The sequence below is a fragment of the Molothrus ater genome, chromosome Z, assembly GCF_012460135.2.
Source record: "Molothrus ater isolate BHLD 08-10-18 breed brown headed cowbird chromosome Z, BPBGC_Mater_1.1, whole genome shotgun sequence".
Classification (NCBI taxonomy): Eukaryota; Metazoa; Chordata; class Aves; order Passeriformes; family Icteridae; genus Molothrus; species Molothrus ater.
Genome location: NC_050511.2, coordinates 8,862,067 through 8,882,682, shown reverse-complemented (window position 1 = coordinate 8,882,682; position 20,616 = coordinate 8,862,067). Strand labels below are relative to the sequence as shown.

The window sequence follows — 20,616 nt, the reverse complement described above, 5'->3', positions numbered from 1 at the left end:
TGAAACATTAATAAATGACGGAGGCATGTTGTCTGGTAATGGAACATTAACCAGTGAACCAAGTCAGCGCTGCCGCCAGCATGGCCAAGCCAGAGACAGGTCTGCCTCTGACGGAGCTCTTCCCTAAATAGAGCTCCAACATTGTTCAAATCACAGAAAGTGCCTGGTGGGAGCAAGTGACCAGCTTGGTGCTGCCTTAAGGCTTTGCTTTGTGGCTCCTTCACCTCTGTCTTTCCTTCCTTCCTTCCACCCACTCACTCATCCATCCACCCCATTCATGTGTCCATCCAGCCAGCCAGCCAGCCACACACACATCTCCCTGCTGTAGAGACTTAGTTGGGGCACCAGAGAGGTAATTTTCTAAAAAGTGGAGCTTTTCCCCCTGGGCATTGCTTGATGGCACCCCTGCTCCAGGGGGTGCTCCCAAGAAAGGCACATAGGGAAAGGACAGACTCCAGCAAGGTACTTGGCTGCATCCATTGCCCCCACACTGGGTCCCTGTGAGCTCTGCCCTGACAGAAATTTAATTCAGAGCATTTGGGCCAGTGACATTTTCCTAACATGAAATTATTAATCAGACATGGGAAGTGCATTAGTTGTGACTATATGCCACCTCCAGGCTACAGTGAGGCTCAGGCAGGTCTCCATCCTCCTGCCTGCCCGAGAGATGTCAGGGTGCAGCCAGAGCTTGGGGACACAGGGGACCCTCCGGGGCTTATGAGTGGGGAGATGTGGCACTTCCCCATCACAGCAGAGGTGTCATATGGGGTGGTGACAACCATCTCCTTTCCCTTACCAGGAGTCTCCAGGCTGGGCACCTTCTCAGCATGTCCTGAAGGGCAGCTTTTGGGTCTCCCACCCCTCTGGGAGGATGGTGCTATGGTCTCAAACACCAGAGCAGGCTCCAGGGTGTGTGTGTGTGTCCACTCAATGCTGTTCCCATGTCTTCCCCAACTCAGCCAGCACCAGGCATGGAAGAAGGCAGCCAAAACCCCCCTCCCCAGATGGAAGGGAAATGACACCCAGAGCCGCCAGTCATCATGAAATGAACATTTAATGAAGACAGTCTCTCCTGGTGTGTGTGTGTGTCTGTGTGTGTGTGCGTGTGTGCGTGTGCGTTGTCTCTGTGAGCTTAGTTTTATCCCCTCTATTACTTTTTTTTTGATTATTTTTCTTTTTTTTTATATATATACATCTATAAAAAATTCAAATACAGCATGTCAACAGTGGGAATACTAGGACGTATGGTATTAAATACTGCGCTTGGGTCCAGGCAGGGCCAAGAGGAGGTGTCTTTACAAAACAGGACTTCGGGCAGGATGGGGAGGAGAGGAGAGCAGAGCAGGCATGGGGACAGCCAGGGACAGCGGGGGACAGCGGGGGACAGCGGGGCACAGGTCTGCAGGGCTCCAGCTCTAAAGGCAACAGCAGAGCTATTCTGCTTTTGTTGGAATATGAGACAAAGACATCAATGGGGGTGATTCCCTGTATCCAACACGGTTAAAAGTTTGGGGGTGATGTTGGGTCGGGGTTGGGGGTGGCGAAGGCTCCTGCAGGGTGCTGTGGAGGGGGAGGTGGAGGGACAGCTCTCCCAGGTGCTCAGCAAGGGGCAGGGGGGTTTTTATCGGTGTTTCACTGGCTTTTTTTTTTTTAATCCCATTAAAACCCCGCCAGCTCCCTGCTCCCCATCGCACTTGTGAAAGCCACCAGCTCCCCCCTCCACCACCCCCTCGGAGGGGACCCCCCCCCGCCGCCCCCGATCCGTGCGCCCCTCCAGCTTCGCCACGTGGTCGAGAGCTCAGGGGAGCGAGTCCAGTCCTTGGGGGACCCCCTTTTGCCATAAGGGGGTACAACAGCTTGGAGCATCATTCCCCTCACCACCCCCCCGTTTTCATATCCCCTTTTCTCGGTGCGCGGCCGCGGGGGCGGCGGGCACGTCTTTGGCGTGGGGGGGTTTAGCTGTATGAGCGGGACCCTCGGCTCGCTCCCCTCGGCTGAGGAAAGGGGCACGGACGCGTGTCTGTCTCCTCGCTGCGGGCCGGGAGAGGGATTTTGCGGCTCTCCAGGGGGACGGCAGCAGCTCTGTCCTCCTCCGAAGTGGCGGCGAGAAGCGTGGTACGTCCTCAATGTGTGCAAAATCGAAGAGCGAAGAGACTCAACCCGGGAGCGGGGCGGCGGGGCGGGGGCGGCGGTGGGCGGTGGGGAGGCGGCTGCGCTGGGCGGCGGTGGATGGACAGATGGAGATCTGCAAGCAGGGAGAAGAAGGGTCACGGTGTCGCTCCGAACTCAGCTCTGCTCAGCCATCGGTGGGACACACCCAGCAGAGTTTCCTTTTTCCCCTTTTTTCCGGCCTTTTTCCGCAGGAGAAATTCACTCAGGCACCCAAATTTCCACCTCCTCCTCCCAGGGCTGGGCCCTGCCCACCCTGCCCTGGCTGCATGCCACCACCCCTCCTGGTGTCACACGAGACTGTCAGAGGGGAGCAAAGAACCCCCTGCCCACAAGGATCTTATCTCTGGGCACCAAAGGAGGGGTGGCTTATCCTTTATCTCCTAAAAGTGACATGTGTGGGTGTTTCCAGGATCTATCCCTGTCCTTGGGTAATATAGGGACAGAGAAAGGGCATTTGGGTGTGACACCCATGAGTTAGCAGCCCTGGTCTGTAGAGGAGAGGGGCTTTTATGTGGCTCTCCAGGCTTTCAGCTCCATCCTAAGCCAAATTAAGGACATTTTTGAGATGCAATCTGAATTTTTTGATCTCAGACAATTTTTCTTTCATCATTAAGCAAAGGCCTTAGATTTCCATGTGGCTTCTTTGCCTCTTAAAAACGTCAGCAGAGAGGATGGGAGAGGGCTGCTGAGAACAAGACATCAAAGACCGACCACTTTGCCAGCTTTGCTTGAAAAGCCATTTTTGAGACCTCCAGCCGAATATCTATCTGGAAAAGCAGTCAGACTTGGTACATTTACAGAACTGCAAGAAAAACCCAAATGACTTGTTCCCAATGCCCTTCACCCACAGTCTGGCCAGAGCATCCCCTTCCCACCCACATTAGAGCCCTGAGGGTCCCCATATCCCTGCCCCATCCCAGCACCCACCTCCTGCCTCTTATGCCTCAGACTTGGGAGATACTCACTAAATAAAGAGGACACTATAGGCAGCCACGACCAGTCCAGCTGTCCAACACACTGCCATGGCCCCGCTGCCCACCATGGCCCCCTTGTCACAGATCTTGGTTGTGGGTGGTGCCATGAAAGAGGAGGTGCTAGCACTTGTTGTCTCTGCAAAAAAGAAGAGTGGGTGGTGAGGAGGGCTGGGATGCCCTGGGATTCATCCCATAGGAGCAGCCCTGCTCGGCTGCTGGCGTGGAGCGGACCCGGCTCCAAATTGCCCTTTTCAGTGCTATACCACACTAGGGCTGAGGTAGAGGGCTGAGATGATTCAAGGGATGGTGTGATCCATGAGACCTCCCTGGCTGTGATGGTGCACCTACTGCTTGGAGATGTTTCTGCCATCAGGCAGACTTCTCATCCCCATCCTGACCAGCTGAGCCACTCTATGCACCAGGTCTGTGGGAATCTTAGCTAGGAAGTCACAATGAGCCTCTAGTGCTCAGCTGAGAGCATCCCTCGCCCACAGAACACGCTACACACAGCAGGCTGCATCTGCTGGGCTGGCTCACAAGGTTTGTCCTGCTTTGTCCTGAACCAGATGGATTGTCTGTGCCTGCAGAGGGCTGAAGGATTGCAGGGAGTGCTTGGATGAGCAGTGAGGCAGGGGCAGCTTTGGCTACATCCAGATGGCCCCAGCATGTCCAGGCCAGACCGTCCGGGCTGATGCTGGGGACCACAGAGTTTGTCTCATCATCTTTCAGACTCCACAGAGGCGTCACAGTGGGGCTCAGCGTTGGAGTTGGGGTGTCCCACATCAGCCCTGCCTGTCTGCACCAGGCACACAGGGATGTGTGTGTGAGGGACACAGGTGTGCCTGCACAGGGCAGGTGACACTGACAAGGGCATTTGTATTTAGCACAACGCGCGTGGGAATGGAAGCAAAACCAAAACGCTGACAGTAGCACTGCTGCAAAGTGCTCCTGCACTCCTTGTGGGGGCTTATGCACCTCGGAATGGTGGGCAGGGCTGCAAATCCCTGCTGCTGCCTGAATATCCAGGTGCTCTACCAGGTGCTGTTTTAAAAAGGGGGTTTTCTCTGCACAGGAGCCAATGAAACCAGTGCAGGGTCTGCTCCATCTTTTCTGGGAAATGGAGGGCTGATAACACTCATTTGGACACAGTCCCAGCTCTTTCCTAGAAACAGACTTGGTGTTAACTTGGTGGCTTTTATTTTGAATTGGCATCCCTTTGAGCCAGTGTGAGGGGTCAGGGGTGTGGAGGGGGCAGGACTGGAGAGGGGGGGGAAGGCTGGAGGGAGACAGCACTCCAGGGAACAACAACAACCACCCACAACCACAACAGCAACAACCACAACAACAACAACAACAACAACAACAACAACAACAACAACACTAATACAGTGGCCAGCCTCATTGTCCTGCCCCAAGTATCCTGGTGAGAAGGATGCTGGATCCAGATGAGCTGAGTCAGCATCCTTCGGCCATGGTTGCACCTACTGACAGGGCCACAGGAGGGGGCAAAGTGCAGCGTGAAGGGCTGCAGCTCCACGAGTTTTTTGGGGCTATCCTTGGCTGTGTGCAAGACTTGCATGGAGCCAAAGAGGAGATCCCTCGGCCCGGAGTCCTGTGTTCCTCCTGCATGAAGCCTGTTTGTACTGGGAGGAGGCTCTTACCTGTGATCTGGGCCTCCGTGGTGAGATGCTTGGGCTCCTCTGTCCAGGGGGTGGCATGAACAGCCACGCTCCAGTCACTCCACGTGCCGATGTCGTTGTCTTTGGCTGCCACCTGGATGATGTATTCCTTGCCAGCGTAAGCATCCGTGATGGTGTGCGATGTCCCATCCGACAGCTCGACCTGAGGGCAGCAGCAGGGAGAGGAGGGGAGTCAGAGGGGTCCCCGGGAGGTGTAAGGCAATTTAGCTCGGCTAAAAGATGATAACAAGGCTTTTGCAGCACTTTTGGAAATACTGAGGCGTTGTGGGCAGAGGCACAAGCCCAGGACAGGGAGGGAAGTTGAGGGAGATGCTCCAGCTGCAGCTCCACTAAGGGTTTAAAGACCTGGTTCCACTCCCAAACTCACGGCGTCAGAGTGGAGCAGCTTCCTCTAGAGGTCACCAGAAACTAGCAGATGTGCGTGCGGGCTCCCTCGGACACGCCAGGGCGGAGCTGGGAGCTGGGTATTGCAGGCAGTGGCTGGGACGCGCAGCGCGCTTTCAGGGCACCGCTGCCAGTGCTGGGAGGAGGCTCCCCCACCAGCAGCACCTCTGGCCAGCCTGCTCCCGTGCCTGCTGGCATCCCGGCGTTTTGGCTTGCATCTCTCCAGCTGGGCCCTTGGACAAGTATCAAGTCATGATAGATGGTTTCTTCCTAGAAACCATTCCCTCTGCCTCTGCTGTCTGAGCTGTCTGAGCTGTAGAAGACCCTGCTGTCCTTTGCTGCAAAGTGCAATGGTTTAACCCCATTTAACCTTCCAAGGGATCTCTGATCCATTTGGAGCTTGGCTCCAGGACAGAGGGATGCAGGTGCTCAGCAGAAATACACCCTGATGGCACTGACCCCGGTGAGCAAACACACGTGCCTGACAGAGGGGGAGGGCTCAGCATCCAAGGGACCAGGGCAGGAGTATCTGGAGAGGCTGAGTGGGATATTGCCCTCCAGCCCACCTCTGAGACTGAGGGCCAACATGCTGCCCACTCGAGTACCCTCCCGTGCTGCTGCTGTGCATGGTTTGGGGGGCACACAGGGCATCCCCTGTCCAGACACATTCCTAATAAAGATGCTGCAGGATGAGGGGTGGATTGGGACTGACACAGCCCAGCTGTGAGCACCAGTGCCCAGCCAGGGGCTCCAGCAGGGCAAGCATCACATCATGGGTGGGGGAAGCTCCATGGTGCTACACACGTGGGGTTCTCCACATGTCCCCAGCCAGCCAGGAGAAGGTCAGGCACAGAATCACACTGTCCTGGGGAGCACCAACAGCTCAATGACAGGAGGAAGATCCAAACTTTTTCTTGGTCAGGAAGAGAGGGGGGGAGGATGGGAGGGCTGCACCACTGGGGTGCCCAGGAGGTACCTGGGCCAATGCACCTGTGGGGTGAGGCTGCCCTGGCAGTGTGGCTGTACACACACAAGGGATGTGTGCATGCCAGATGGGCAGTGCCATCATCCCACAGCTTGCAGGGGTACCTTAAAAGCAGGAACCCACCCTGAGAAAGAGCCAGCCCTTTTCCAGTGCCTTCTGTGCAGCACATGTGACAGCTCAGCACAGATGCAATCCCTTTGGCATGAAAGCTGCAGCCCCCTCCAGGCTTTTACTGTCACTCTGGGGCATTCCTAACAGGAGGAGGGGCATTTTTGCTTTCTTGCTCCAAGTGAAAGCCTTTCCTTTCCTATTCCCACTTCCAACCTTCTGCCCAGGACATCAGATCCCTTGGGTTCTGCGCTCCCAGCTGCTCCTGCCACCTGACCTGAGCCCCACATCTGGAGCACATCTGGATGCAGGCCTGGCTGGTATCCCCCACAGCCACTGGGAGCCCGGGCACCTTGGGGTGGGTAGGCAGGAGACCCACCAGGTTGTGAATCATCTGATCTGCTAGGCAGGGCACCTCCCTACAGTGTAGTGGCACAGTGAGGCTTTCTGTGCCACCCAGACCTTGGGAGCTCTTTGGTGGCACCCACCAGTGTGGATGGCAACACCAAGGGAATCAAGTTAAATTAATTCCTAATGATAATTAAATGAAATGAAACCTCACAGAGTGAGCTGCCAACACCCTGCTGATTTGACTTGCTCTGTGCTGGGGTATGGCTTGGAATTGGAGAATGGGGACAGGGCTCTGAGAGACGCTGGGATTATCCAGCTGGTGTATGACTCTGTCCAGGACTTCCAGCATGCTCTGAACCCCTGGCTCCTCCCTGGGACCTGCACCAAGCAGGCTGCAGGCAGGCCAGCCCTACTAAGGTCCTGATGACCTGCCCAGGCTGCTTTCCCATCAGGAGCATTTTCCCCCATCCCAAAGTCCCTCTCAGCTTTCCCTTGGGAGCAATTCCTGCCTCTTCCCACCCACAACCAACCAGCAGCTGAGTGTTTGTAGGTGGGCTGTCACAGGCACAATGAGGTTAAATCTGTGCTTTGCCTGGGCAGGGGGAGGGTCCCCCCAGGACCCAGACCTTCCTTGTAGGACCTGGGAGGATGTTGCCCTAAGCTCTGCTTTGCACAGCAGTTAAAAAGAGAAAGCATGGATGGTATCATCCATCTCTGCCCACACAAACAACCTCTGGATGCAGAACTTCTGAGCCGGGCAGCCATGGATACATCCAGCATTTTATCATGGTGGGGAGAAAGCCACCACATGGGTGCTCATGACCCAACACAGAAATGCCACCATAAATGGGAAAGCACAGGGAGAGACAGAACTGGGGGAAGACACACCGAGGAGGCTGTGGGGGGACGGGTGGACACACAGCATCAAAGGCAGAGGGAGAAATTCCTTAATCCATGTCCTCGCCACACAGAGACAAAAGTTGGAGGAAGGCTGTGCATGGTAATTTTTTTGGCCGGGGTGGGGGTTTGTGTGTCGCTGCCTGCCTTTGTGCACCTGCCAAAAGTCACTCTGACTGGCTGTGAAGTGCTGCCCAGATTAATGAGGGATCAGTAGCCAGTGCAATGCAGAGCTATTAGCATTGCAAAAAAAAAAAAAAAAAGAAAAAAAAAAAAGAAAAAAAAATAAAAGAGAGAGAGAGGAGAGAAAAAGAGAGGAGAGAGAAATGAAAAAAAGCCCTTGAACCCAAGTAATTCAGATGACAGCTTGCTGAGGACAACGTGGGCTGGGGTCCCATTCCCTGCCATGGTCACATACCCCCACATTCCTTCCTGGAAAGATTACAGATTACTGCTGAGTGCCCACCCACAGCCCCAAGTGCCAGGATGAGCACAAGGGCCAGCGCCACATTGATGGGATGGAGACAGACTCTTAGGGAGAACTGCCTGCCACTTGGCTTTCCCCCTGTCCATGCTGTCCACACTCCATCACCCATGCCTGCCCTCCTTCCAGTCCCTGCCTGCAGACTGCTGTCCCTGTCTCAGTGCTCAGCACAGCAGGAGTTAGGGAAGCCATTATCCCCTCTGAGCTCCCCTCATCCTGCTCCCAAGGGCCCCAGCCCACCCTGCCAGGCTGCCCTGGCAGTAAAAAAGAGCAATGTGCTTTGTTCCCACCCAGGCTCTGCTCCTGGTGCAGGGTGACCAGGTAGCAATTACTGGTGAACAGGGTGATGCATGGGCAGGTCTGAAGCCCAGATGGCCTTTGGAAGGGGATGGGGAAGGGAGGCAGGGAAGAAAACCCCACCCTCCTCTGCTCTGACAGGTGGGCTGGGGGCTGGTGTGTGTTAAAAGGAGGTGCAGGGGCAGAAGGGGGGATCAGATGCCTCCTTTTCTGCATCCCACGTGAAGATGCGTTTGCTGGCTCCCCTGTGGTGGCAGTGGCTCTGTTTTCCATTCCTTGACAGCTCCTGCTGTCCAGTGCAGCTCCTAGAGTGGGGAGGGAGTGCTCCACTGGCAGTATGGGGACGAGGACTGGCACCCCTCTGTCCCAAGGCAGGGAGGCACTGTCTCTGTGTGTGTGACACCTGTCCCAGGTGCTGTATCAAGCCTAGATGAGTCTGCCTTCCCCAAAATAAAAGGAGCACCCTCCCTGGCTATTGTAAGGTGAAGCTGGTGTGCTCACACAGCATTTGCTACCCACAGCACTCGTGGGAAGAATGGGAAGAAACCCCTTCCAAGAGCACAACCTGGAACTGCCAAACATCTGGCATCCTTGCAACTCCTCCTCTGGATGCTACTGAGTTTATTGGATAATGGGGGAAATTGGAACTAGGATAGGGATGGGACACACAGTGAGTTCTATTTCACAGACACTCTATTTCCCTCCAGCAATGGCCAAATCCTGCCACTGGGCTGCAATGAGCTTTGCAGAGACTCAGCCACAAAAACAACTGATGTTTCAGGTGCCTTCAGGCCCTGCAAGTGCAGGGGGATCCCAGCAGGAATTCCACCTGTCCTGGGGTACAAGATAAAGCAAAAGCAGGAGCAATCTCCAAACAAACTGCCCTGCCATTGGGAAGTTCAGGAAGGTCACTGCAAATGGACAGTGCAACTTGAGAAAAGATGTCACCATGTGGAAAAGAAATGTTTGCTTTTTCCCTTTGAAAGACATGCCTGGAGAGCAAATATGAATGACAGTGATCACTAACAAAGGTACCCCCAGATACCTCCTCCTTCTGCAGAGCTGCAAGAATCAGTCAGTATAACCCCAGACAAAACTTCCTACCTGGACTCTGGGATAATTGAAGGTTGGGAAAAATGAATGACTTCTTATTCTCTGCCAGCCATGTAATGGAAGAGCCACTTTATCAGGGTCTGAGCTGTGCTCTCTGCTGTCAGCCCCTCCTGGAAAGGCTGCTGTGGTGCTGCACAGAGCCCAGGCCTGCTGTTTTGGAGGGTTTTGGAGAATGAGCTATCACGGGGCTCCTCTGCAGCCTGGGCTGTGCCACACCAGATGCAGCTGAACGGATCCCTTCTGGCTCAAAATAAAGACCATCTTTGAAAGTGGGGGCTGTTGCAGGAAAACAAGCTAAGAGGAAGCTTTCTCCAGATGCGCTGGCCCCGTCCTGCCAAGTGACAACTGTCAGAAGTCACTTTTGCTTGTGGCTCTGGGGAAGATGGGATCAGGATTGCTGAGGGCACTCAGCAACAGCTCTAACCTGGCTGGCACTGGCGTATGCTGCCTGCAGATGCCTCCACCATGCTGATATGGCTGAAAGCAGCTTGTGCATGGGCATGGCAGAGCACAGACACCTGCCCAGTGTGGTCTGCATGTGGGCAGGGAAAGTTAGGCTTGCCAGCACCTTCCTATCTGCTTGCAGCTATGTGAGCCTGCAGGTGAGGACATGCACGTGTGAGTGCTCTGCTGCACTGTGGGACCTTCACAGCTCCCAGGTGCTCAGTACTTTCAGGTCACCAGCAGCTTCCAAGGGGGCTGAGAGCTCCCAGGCAATGCCAGCCAAGGGTCCTGAACCTGCTCTGTCCCAGAAAAAGTAATTTCTGGGCATTTCCCACCCCTGGCCTCCTTTGAGAAAACCTCTGCTTCAGCCCTGCCTGCCCCATGCTGAGCTGCGAGTGACACTATTGCAGCCTAAATATTTTGCTCCCACTTATTAATTCTTTGGATTCCATCCCCCCCCCCCCCCCCTTCTTTTTTAATCACTGACTTTGTTTGCAGCCAGGAGGGGAAGGGAGAGAAATGCTGCAATAAAAGCTACCAGGCGTGAAGTTGTAACCCAGCTTGCTCAGGGTGACCTCCCTGCCAAGACTGCCTTACAAAGAGGGGGAGTGCAGGCAAAGCAGCAGAGGCACAGGGGGATGCAAATGGGCACAAGGAGGCACTCCTGCTGCAAAGTGACATTGCCACCGTGCTGGCGGGGACACTGCTGTGGCAGGCAGTGGCACTAATTGCCTTCCTACCCAGCTTGCTCCATCCCTCTCCTTGCCCATCACGGATAGGATATACACATTAGCTCACACTTTCAGGCTATTTCAGGTTGCTCCAGGGCAGGAACTTCTAGAGACAGCATGTAAGATTCACCTCTCTGATGAGAAAATGTCGCTTTGCCCTGGGAGACAAGCCTGAGCCCACCCTGGCAGCCACTTCCAATATGGACAAGGGAGGTCAGTCCAGGGGACAATGCCATCCTTGCACCAACAAACCCAACACTAAGTATTTGGAAATGCCCACAAACTTTTCAATCCTGTCCCCAAACCCCCATCATTTAACTGCATCAGAGCAGGCACAGAAGTCTGCGTGGGGTTTTTGGTTGTTTTTTGCCCCAGCTCCTAAAACCCTGTGATGGTGGGAGCACTTCTGATTGCACTTCCAGAGAAGGACGCTTCCAGCCTTTGCAAATGCTCACGAATATGGCCTTAATGCTTCCAACGCAGAAGAGGAAGAGAGAACTCAACCACATTATTAGCTTTAAATATCTCATGACCTTTTACTGCAAATCTCAAGATCTGAGGTGCAGCCCGCCTCATGGTTCGTTAACATTTCATGTTGTCAGCGTGGCCAATGGGTTCAATTAGGCTTCAGGACGGCATCTGCAAATTGCTGGCAACCCACAGTAGGAAATCCTCCCTCGGTCTGGCCACCAGCTCTGACGCTGCACAAGAAATACCTTCTTGAGCCCTGCCACATTCCTGGGATGTGCATCGAGCTGGCAAGCGCTCAGCGCACGTGATCTCCCTCCAAAAACTGCGAGAAGGGGGGATGCAGCTCCAGAAAATGCCATGGGGAGGGAGCGAATTGGGTGCAAGGCCTGCCCATGGCTCCCCAGAGGTGCTCGGGATGGTGTCTGGCCACCCGGCTGCGCGCAGGGGTGAGCGTGCAGATGTGCTCGCAGGGAGATCGCATGTGCGAGCGCCGCGATCGCTGCTGCTGCTGCGAGTTAACTGAAGGAGCCTGTAAAACCAGAAACAGGCTATTAGCAATCCATTAGGAAAGGGTATCCAGTTCCAGCCTAGGTAAGCCATTAGAGGAACATCTGAGAGCATTAGGAGAGCTCGCTTGGGGCCAGGATGGGGCTATAAAACAGAAGAGGAAACCACGCTAATCTGGCTTGAATTACAAACTTAAAAGCGGGAGAAAAATAAAGGATACCCTAAACATTTAATGTTTTATATTTGGGAGACAGAAGGGGAGATTTTGCCAAAAGGAGAGAATAAAAAACCTGTTTAGACTACAAATATCCATCTCTCTTCTGGCAGCAGAGAAACCACTAGCCCCTCTTCCAGAAAGGGAGGAGTGTGATTTTAAAGTTGCTTGAGTTTCAGAATGAGCTCAGTGCTGATGGGGTGGAGGGGACTCTTTGGCCACATGATGTGGCATGATGTGAGATGGCTGCATCCCCAGAAGCTAAGAAATGCTTGTGCCCAGGTTCAAGGGAGCTGTTGTGCAATCTGGCACATGTTTCACTGCATGCCCATGTGAGAACTCATCATCATCATGCCTCCATGATAGTAATTCCCAGAGCACATCACCGTAATTCCCAGAGCAAACTGCAACATGAGAGCCGCTAAGTGGAAAGGTGCTGCTGAGCAGGGGAAAGGGACTGCAAATGGCACACTGGGGCTCAAACCCAATTTGCAAAGTGCTGGGCAGGGGACAAGGGTGTTCTCCCCACCGCTGGGTTAGCCCCAGAGATTGCTTCATGGCGTGGGGTGCTTGGGCCAGGCACCCCTGGACTTTCTCTGGAGCAGGGGAAACTGCATTTCTGGCCAGCTCACACTGTGGCAGCCTCGATAAGATCCACTGCTCCCGCCACGGATGGCTTCATCTTCTGGTGCCAAGCCCTGGCATTATTAAAATCCTGAAAGGAAGAGCCTGGAAGAAAGCAGACGCTGATTGAATCAGGCCCTATGGTATTCGACAGCTCGACATCCATCTGATCCTATTAGTGCTCATTGGGTCCTGCCTGCCGAGGTGCTGTGCATAAATCAGACCCTGCAAAGATAATGGGAGGTGGAGAGGTGAAAGAGGAGCTGCTTCTTCTGCCAAGAAACACCCACGTATGAGCAGGGCCTGCATGGATACTCTGTCTCTGGGCAGCCTTGGATGCTCCTTTGTGGGAGCATCCTTCCCACAGTGCTGCCAAGTACATGCTTAAAACCCACAGCAGAGGTGGGTTGCCATGAGGAGGCAGGGACAGGGTTCAGCCTGTGGACCCTGGGCAACAGGGATGTGCCAGAACATGAGGTTACCCAACTTCTCCTGACTGCAGGCAGGGACATCTGCTCTCCCTGCTGAGCTCCAAGCTGCCCCATTGTCAGCCTGCAGGTTGTTTGGGCATAGAAAGCAAGGACTTCTCTGTGCCAGCTGCCAGTAGGCACAGCAAGAGCCAAGGTGGGGAGCAGCTCGTGGCAAGAGACCTGCACCTCCACAAGAATTAAGACACCTCCATGCAAGCATCACATGTGTGACCACCTCATCCTCTCTCAGGGCACTCGTCCCTTTGAGCTGAGACCCAACACCAGCACTGCAGGGCAAGAGGGACAGAGGAGCCAGACTTGGAGGTATCAAACTGAGTCCTTCCCTCTTCTGTCTTGATTTGGGGGAGCAGGGACACACTCCAAAATAATAAGAAGGCAAACAAAGAGTGCAGGGAGGCTTGGGCATGCTCTCAGCATGATGACATTGATGGGGTTAATTTTAGGTACAAACACCTGCATTTGCAGGGTCCTCAGCTGGGCTAAGCAGGTTGAATGTACCAGTGGGGTCTGGGGTCAGGGCAGCTCCAGCTGCTGCAGCACTGCCTTTCTCTAGTGTTTGGGAAATGATTGAATTAGGCTTTGCAAATAATTCATCTGATGAATAGTGGCAGTTTTCCTCAAATCATCCACAAATCAGATTTTTCATTAACCAGCCAGCAGGGTAGGGAGTCGGAAAACAAGGCTGGCACCTCACTCACTGAATGCTTGTACTTGCTCACTGAGCAAATTATTCCCCAAACACTCTTCTCCATCAGTCAGTGATGAGGAACATGTCTTTTGCAAGGGGATATTGATTAAAAGCTGTACCCAGGACTGCTGCACCTTCCCGAAATGCTGCCGTCCTTGTACCCACCAGGAGAGCTGGTACCTTGAGGTCTCTCTGCACCTCAGGGTATTTTTACATAGAAGAAGTTACGTTTTTACTGCCCAAAACCTGCCTTTACCAGCTAGGATGGCCCTGCCACCAGTGTCACCAACACCTCCATGTATTTCCCACTATCACTGCCTGCCTGACGGCACTGATGGAGAGGCCACAGCATCCCCTCAGGGCTCTGCAAGAGGGGACTGGCATGGCTTGACTCTGCAATTATGGTACCCCACACCCAGTGATGGAGGGACCAGCCACTCCAAGGGTGTTGAGGTAGGAGGTAGCTCAGTGGCTACCCCACCATTTTGGGTGCAAACCAGGATATTTGGCTGTGGCAGGGTAAAACCATCAGCTTTTTCCACAACAGTTGCACACCTTGTGAAAAAAACAGTGTTGTGTTTGGCAGTTCCCACTAAATTTTCCCCTTTTTACACAGATTCTATAGTATGGGCATTCCTTCCCCAGATGAAAAAAAAACCTACAAAAAACTAATAGCCAATCTCTACTGATGCTTTCTAACTCCTCTGGATGCTCCACAGATGCTTTTCCACTACTAGGAAAGAAGCAAAGGGCAAAGAGGCAAGCAGGAAAACCCTCTTATTTTCAGAGCCATCAGCAAGCAGGAAAACCCTCTTATTTTCAGAGCCATCAGCAAGTACTGCAATTTGTAACACAACCTATGGTGCTGCCTCATCAAAAAGCCCAAGCAAAAGGAAAAAGTCATCGAGACACCTTGCAGAGCCACCAGCAAAGCCTCCCATCCACTCTTCCAACATTCCTCTCCCAAGGAAGTGCTGGCTGGAAGAAAATCCCACTTGGTTCCTTGATGTAGGTACCCAGGGACCCAGTGCTGCCTCTTATTTCACTTTTGGTTCTTTTAGCAAAATCCTTTATCAAGCAAAGCACCTTACTGGTTTTCAACTGGCCCAGCTTGGGCACAGAAGGGATGCTGGATGAGCTATGCCAGAGCAGCAGCACCTCCTCTCCAGCCACAGAATGCTTTCCTACCCAACTTGAGTATAAAAGCAGCACACAGAGGTTTAAAAAAAAAAAAAAAAAAAGAAAATCCCGTTTGTTGTCTTCCTGCAGTAACAAATGAAATCTGTCCTCCAGGCTACCAAGGATTTCACTGACTATTTTTTTTAAAGAAACAAGGAATAAAAGTAAGAAATACGATAACATCTCAGCAATTGCTCAGTGACTGTGCTCTGAGTTATGGTGAGCGGTATTTTATCTCCAGTTCAAAATCTAAATGTGGCAGAGGCACATTTAAATGTGGTGACATTTATACTTTAAATGCCTTTTACATCTCGTTGGCAAGTTTTATATAGAACATATGCATGGAAAGTAGATAGGGGCCATGGATGAAAATACGGAGCAGGAAGAGGCTGCAGAGCCATTTGTAGGCAGAGTGTGAGCCACAAAAAAGGTGGAGAGGAAGGGAAAAGCAACGAGAAAGAGAAGGAGAGGAACAGGCTCCAGGTTGCCTGAGCAGTAAATATACATATTTTTTGTCCCTGAACACTTTTTTGCAATGCAGCTTGTTCCCAGTGAGCAGCTCGCCCCTCTCCCTCGCATCCCAGGCAGCACAGCGTCACTCACATGTTGCCACTGGTCCAGGATGAGGGGCCGATACCGCAGGAAGAACTTCAGTGGGAAGGACTCAGGGTCAGGCCACGATGAGGGGTTTTGCCAAGACACCTCCAGTCTTCGAGGGTTATTGGGCACAGGTTTGGCCACCACACTCTCCGGAGGGTCTGGCTTTACTGTAAGAGAAGAAAAGAGGGGGATTGGCAAAGCTTTGCCTGTGGCTTACTCCCTTTACACCCCTTGGCAAAGCTGACTGGGCTTTGCACCATGTGCTTTCCAAGAGGAGCAGCCAACATGCATCCTTTCCCCAAACTAATTAGATGCAAATCGCTTTTTGCTGTCCAGGTCAGTCATATGGCTGTCCTGGCTCAAAATACCACCATCAAGGAGGTGACAGCACTGGAGACACATGGAAACAACCGGGCCAGGGCAGAGAGCGTCCCTCCTACACAGGGCTAATTGGATAAGGATGAGGAGCCCACCAAGCCAAAATCTTGCACTTTCGTTGCAACTGCTGTGAGCTGTGATTTCTGTGAGTCTGACACACATTCAAGCCTCACAATAATGTGGCAGAGTTTGGCCCCTGGGCTCAGGGCTGGGGTTTTGAGGATTCAAAGCATTGGCACATTGTATTTACTAAAGGGGAAGGATTGCCCTGGTCACCTTCCAACCCAGCTCTCTCTCTCTCTCACTGCCCTGCTCTGCTTTTGGGATATGGGAATATTTTCTTGCTACCTGCCATGTATTTCAGGTGAATATTAATTGGCTGTGAGCTATACAACGTGCTTTGATGTTGCAGCTACTTCCAGAGTGCCGGAAGCTCATCCCAGACAGGCTGTGATGGATGTCACTGCCTGTTGCAGAGCAGTCCGTGCTCCTTGCCAAGGGTTTGATCAAATCCTGACAGCTCAAACTCCCAATTGCAACAGCAAAGCTAAAAAAAATTGTGTACGTCCATGCTTATCCTTTAATCATGGTCAGGAAGGAGCTGGACACATGGAGCTAGGCACACAGCTGTGCCAGAGGTGGATGAGGGCTCTCTGTGCACTCCAAAAATAGCAATGCACATGAGTCTTCCTGTCCTGGGAAGGCACTTAAACCCCCTTCCAAGTCCACATGCAGGCAAGTGGATCCCACCTGACCTGAAAATTTCTGGATTGAACAATGGTCCCTGGGCTCTGACCACCTTGAGCAGAAGCCTGTCAAGATGTCAGCGTCAAACTCCCCTCCCCAGGATGGGGGAGGGATGTGGAAGAGGAGCCCCCTTCTGCCTGGCAGAGCTCCTGCCCTGCAGTCAGAGGTCTCCATGCTGACTCCAGGGTGCACCTGCTGTGGGTGGGAAGTGATGCCCCCACAGGGGCTTTGCTTACCCTGAGAGAGGAAGGAGGTGGTGGTGACTGAGCTGCTCCCAAATCACCCGAGCCTGCCTGCAGCGCTGGCCAGTGTGTGAAGAGCATCTTTCCCTTACTCAGATGGGATCAGGTGTTGATGCATGGCCAGTCTGGGGCAGGTGCAGTCATATGTGAGCTGCTTGCTGCCACCCCTGCTCCAGAATGATGGTGGCATTGCAGCAACTGTCCCTGCACTGCCACCGCTTGCTCCTCTCAGGAGAAACCAGCCTGTGATGCTTTGGGAACACACTTCCTTGTCTGCAGGTAAGGCAGAGAGGGTGCTGAAGTGAAGCCACAGCCCAGCTACCTTAGTGGGACCTGTTTCCCCTGAGACATGGCCCACCACTACCTCTGTCTCCCCAGCCTCCTCTTGCTCAGCACCCTGGCACGCACCCTGCTGTGTGTGTGCCATCATCACCATCATCTTCATCACCACCCTGGCTTTCACCACCTTCCCTCTGTCACAGCGAGTGCCAGGAGGGCTGGATAGCTTCCTCCTTCCCAATGTCATTTCAGGCTCAGAGGCTGCTCCCAGAGACTCTGGCAATGGCTGGTCAGCTGGTGAGCTTGGCCACAGTGCCCAGTTCCACCTCCCAGCTCCCACAGACTCCTCTCTGTGGCAGGATGGGGTGCAATTTTCCATTTACAGCTTTATCCTCGGCAGCAGGAACGTTTCTCTGGGGCTGTGCTGTGCTGAGCTACTCCAGATGGCTCTGCAATTCCTCTGCTCACTCTGAATCCCAGGGCTGGGGCTGGACATCAGCTTCCATCGACAGGGACTTGGAGTCCAAACACATACGGAAAAGTATAAATCCAGCGTTGGCTCAGCAGGATGGGTTTGCAAAACAAAAGTCTGTTTGGCTGAACGAATGCAGATGACTGTGAACTGCAGCTCTGCAGCGAGGAAGTGGGAAGGAAAGTGCTGGGCTAGGGATGGATGCAATGGATACTCCCTGGGGTAATGCAGGGGGCCTGGCCCTGATTTTTAGTATGCCAGCCTGAAGGCATGATTAAATTCAGTTGGCCATGGCAAATGTGCTTGGGCAGCAATGAGAAATACTACTGTGACTGTTAAAGGAAGCCAGGAAAAAAAGTGCCCTGAGGCTGAGGTGGGAGTCACCTGCCCATTTTGCAGGGATGTGACCCCTAGCCCCTCTCCTGTGAGTTGGACACTGTTGCTGGTGCACAGAGGAAGGCTGCCCTGGCTCCAGTTTCATGTTCCCAGCTGCTATGAGCTTTCAAACAGCTCTGCAGGTAAACAGGAAAACCAAAAGTCCCTGGTACCTCCTCATGTGTCCCTCCATCCACAGGATTCCTGCCCAGGCCAGAGAGGACAGCAGGGCCAATCCCCCCAAAACTACAAAGCCAAAACTGTTCCTGCCATGTCCTTCCAAGGCAGCAGGGACACAACAGCCAGGAGAGGGGACCTAACTCTGGCAGCCAGTCCAGAGAGGACAAACATATATCTCTTAGGACAGACCTCATCCTGCTGTGCTCATCATCCAGGGAAACACCTGGACTGGTCCCACAGGGGCCAGCTGAGGAGTGAGGGGAGACAGGCTGTGTCCAGCTTTCTGATTTCTATATGACCTTGAAGGAGTCCTTTATACCCTGCAGACAGGGATGAGTGCACCTCCTTCCCCAGCCTTTGTCTGCCTCCATTCAGCCTGCACATGGTGAGGCAGGGGCTGTCTGGCTGTACATCAGCCAGCATAATAGAGCCCTGTCCTCACTGAGGGCCTGCAGGCAGTAACGTAATAAAAGCAGTAATAGTAATAATAATAATGGATGATGGGCATTAGGCTGAGTACTGGTTAAGCGGCTATAAAACCAGATGTAATATTATCCTGCGGAGCTAAGGGAGCATCATCAGAAATTCCTGGGAAGGGGACTTGGCCAGGAGGCTACTCACAGCTCTTCCCTCTTGGTTTTTGGCTGCTGTGTCTAAGACAGGGCTTGAAGTGCAAGAAGAGCATCAGGGAGCAGCTTCTCCTTAAGGCGCTGCATGCTCACGCCTGTTAACTGTGAGTCTTCAGCTATCCATCGCCCCTGGCTGTTGTCAGACACGTCTCAGAATGAATCTGGTGGTTCAGAAAGGCAGCTGAGACCCTGTGGCATGGAGCAGCCCGTCGCCCATCCCGTCTCTCCAACAAGCACTAAAATGGATCCCTTGCGGCCATTAAATATCCCCTGGCATTTTCCATGAGCAGAGGGATATTAAACTCCATGTCTTAGCCAAATGTCAGTCTAGGTAATTTAATTCTGCCTTCCTAAGTAGTATGAATTGAACTGACCTTCTGCTCAGGCAACTGTATACCTGTGTTCAAACACTCTGAATTTCATACAGACATGGGCATCATGCAGCCTCTCCGAGATGCTCTGCATCTTCATCAGCCAGAGCTGGAATTGGAAGGATCAGATGACCTTCTCAAGGTCACACAAGGCACGGGCAGCACATTTGATGAAGGTATCCACACCTGCAAGGCCCCATCCAAGGCTGCCTTCCTCCTTTTAATGCTGTGCATCTTCTCATATTTTTCCCCAGGATTGTATGAGGAGAAAGGTGCTGAGGCAGGATGCTGATGTTGCTGCATGGTGGTGCTGTCCTGTCTTTCCTGGGGAATGCAAAAACACCTCTTGGGCTGAAACACAAGTGAGGAAGTTGTGGCTGTATCCTAGTCGGCCAAAAATGTCCCCATGCTGTTCCAGCCATCATGAAGAAGGTGGCAGCTCCTTACACATCACCTCACTCCTCCCCGGCATCTTCCTCTGCCTCCAGGTCCTCTTCCCAACAGTCCCTTTTCCTCCTCTCTGAGGCTGGAGCCTGATGTCCATAGGGCTCTGCCGGACCTCCTCACTCTCACCTTTATTAATATTAATACTTTTGCAGAAGATGTAATTATGAAAACAATTTGCAGGAGCAAGATGAGGAAGAAGGCAGTCTGGATCTCCTACCAATAGGAGATGGGGGCCAGAGGGCCGGAAAAGCTTTTCCAGTCATCATTAAAATGACAATGCAGAGTGACCCTTTGCAGCTGGCTGCTAATAACCAGCACGGCATGACTGCCAGCAAGGCACGGGCTCAGGACAGCAAAAGAAAGTACCAGTCATTTTCCACTCAATTAGAGACCATCTTCCCAGCAGCTGGGGCAGGGATTTTCTTCTGGCGACTTCAGGGATGGAGAAAGGAGTGAAGAGGCAAAACCAACGGAGGTCACTCATTCCCAGGGGGTTTTTGTGCTTGCCCAGGATGGATGGGTGGCCTGACCCAGCAGAGGGTCCTCTCCCAGCTCAGATGGCGCTGGGAGGGAGAGCTGCCTGCCCTGCACTGCTCTCTCCTTGGCTTTGGATTTTGCTCTGCCCCCAGCAGGGCATGAGATTCGGGGGGGGCTACATGGTTGCACTTTAACCTCCATGCAGAAGATATGATGTTTTTCTCTAGGCTGAGAGGGAAACACAAGGCAGGCTCTGACAACCAGAGCCCAGGGATTTCTGGAGAAGCATCACACAGGTCCTGGCTGACACTGTCTCTTCATTTTAGCAGGATGTGTGCAGATGTTGCAATGTTCCCACTCAGCATTTTCTCAATGAGCCAAAGCAGTGGCTTTGCCCTGAGCCATAGGTTTTCCACCCTCCATCTAGCAAAGAGAAACCCAGAAAAATCTCCTAGATGAGAGCTCATTGGGCCAGCTGAGATCCCCAGAGAACCTACTGGATGCTAGATCCACACCTCCGGCACTCCCCACGCTGGGACACAGTCCTGGGTTGCAGCTGCAGAGAAGAAAGCTGGAAGAGACACTGAAGCTTCAGTGAGGACTGC

The 20,616-nt window shown here is 53.1% G+C and overlaps 1 protein-coding gene across 3 annotated transcripts in view; it reads right to left on the bottom strand.

Moving 5' to 3' along the window:
* Positions 1–1,035: 1,035 nt before the first annotated feature.
* CNTFR (ciliary neurotrophic factor receptor) overlaps positions 1,036–20,616 on the bottom strand; it is a 202,847-nt gene continuing 183,266 nt past the window's right edge. For all 3 annotated transcript variants that reach the window (XM_054517960.1, XM_054517959.1, XM_036403708.2), the window contains 4 exons: positions 15,418–15,581; positions 4,808–4,988; positions 3,138–3,282; positions 1,036–2,245 (listed from right to left, as the gene is read on the bottom strand). In XM_054517960.1, the coding sequence (XP_054373935.1) occupies position 2,245; positions 3,138–3,282; positions 4,808–4,988; positions 15,418–15,581 (491 nt within the window). In that variant the 3' untranslated portion in view covers positions 1,036–2,244. The remainder of the gene's footprint in view (positions 2,246–3,137; positions 3,283–4,807; positions 4,989–15,417; positions 15,582–20,616) is intronic.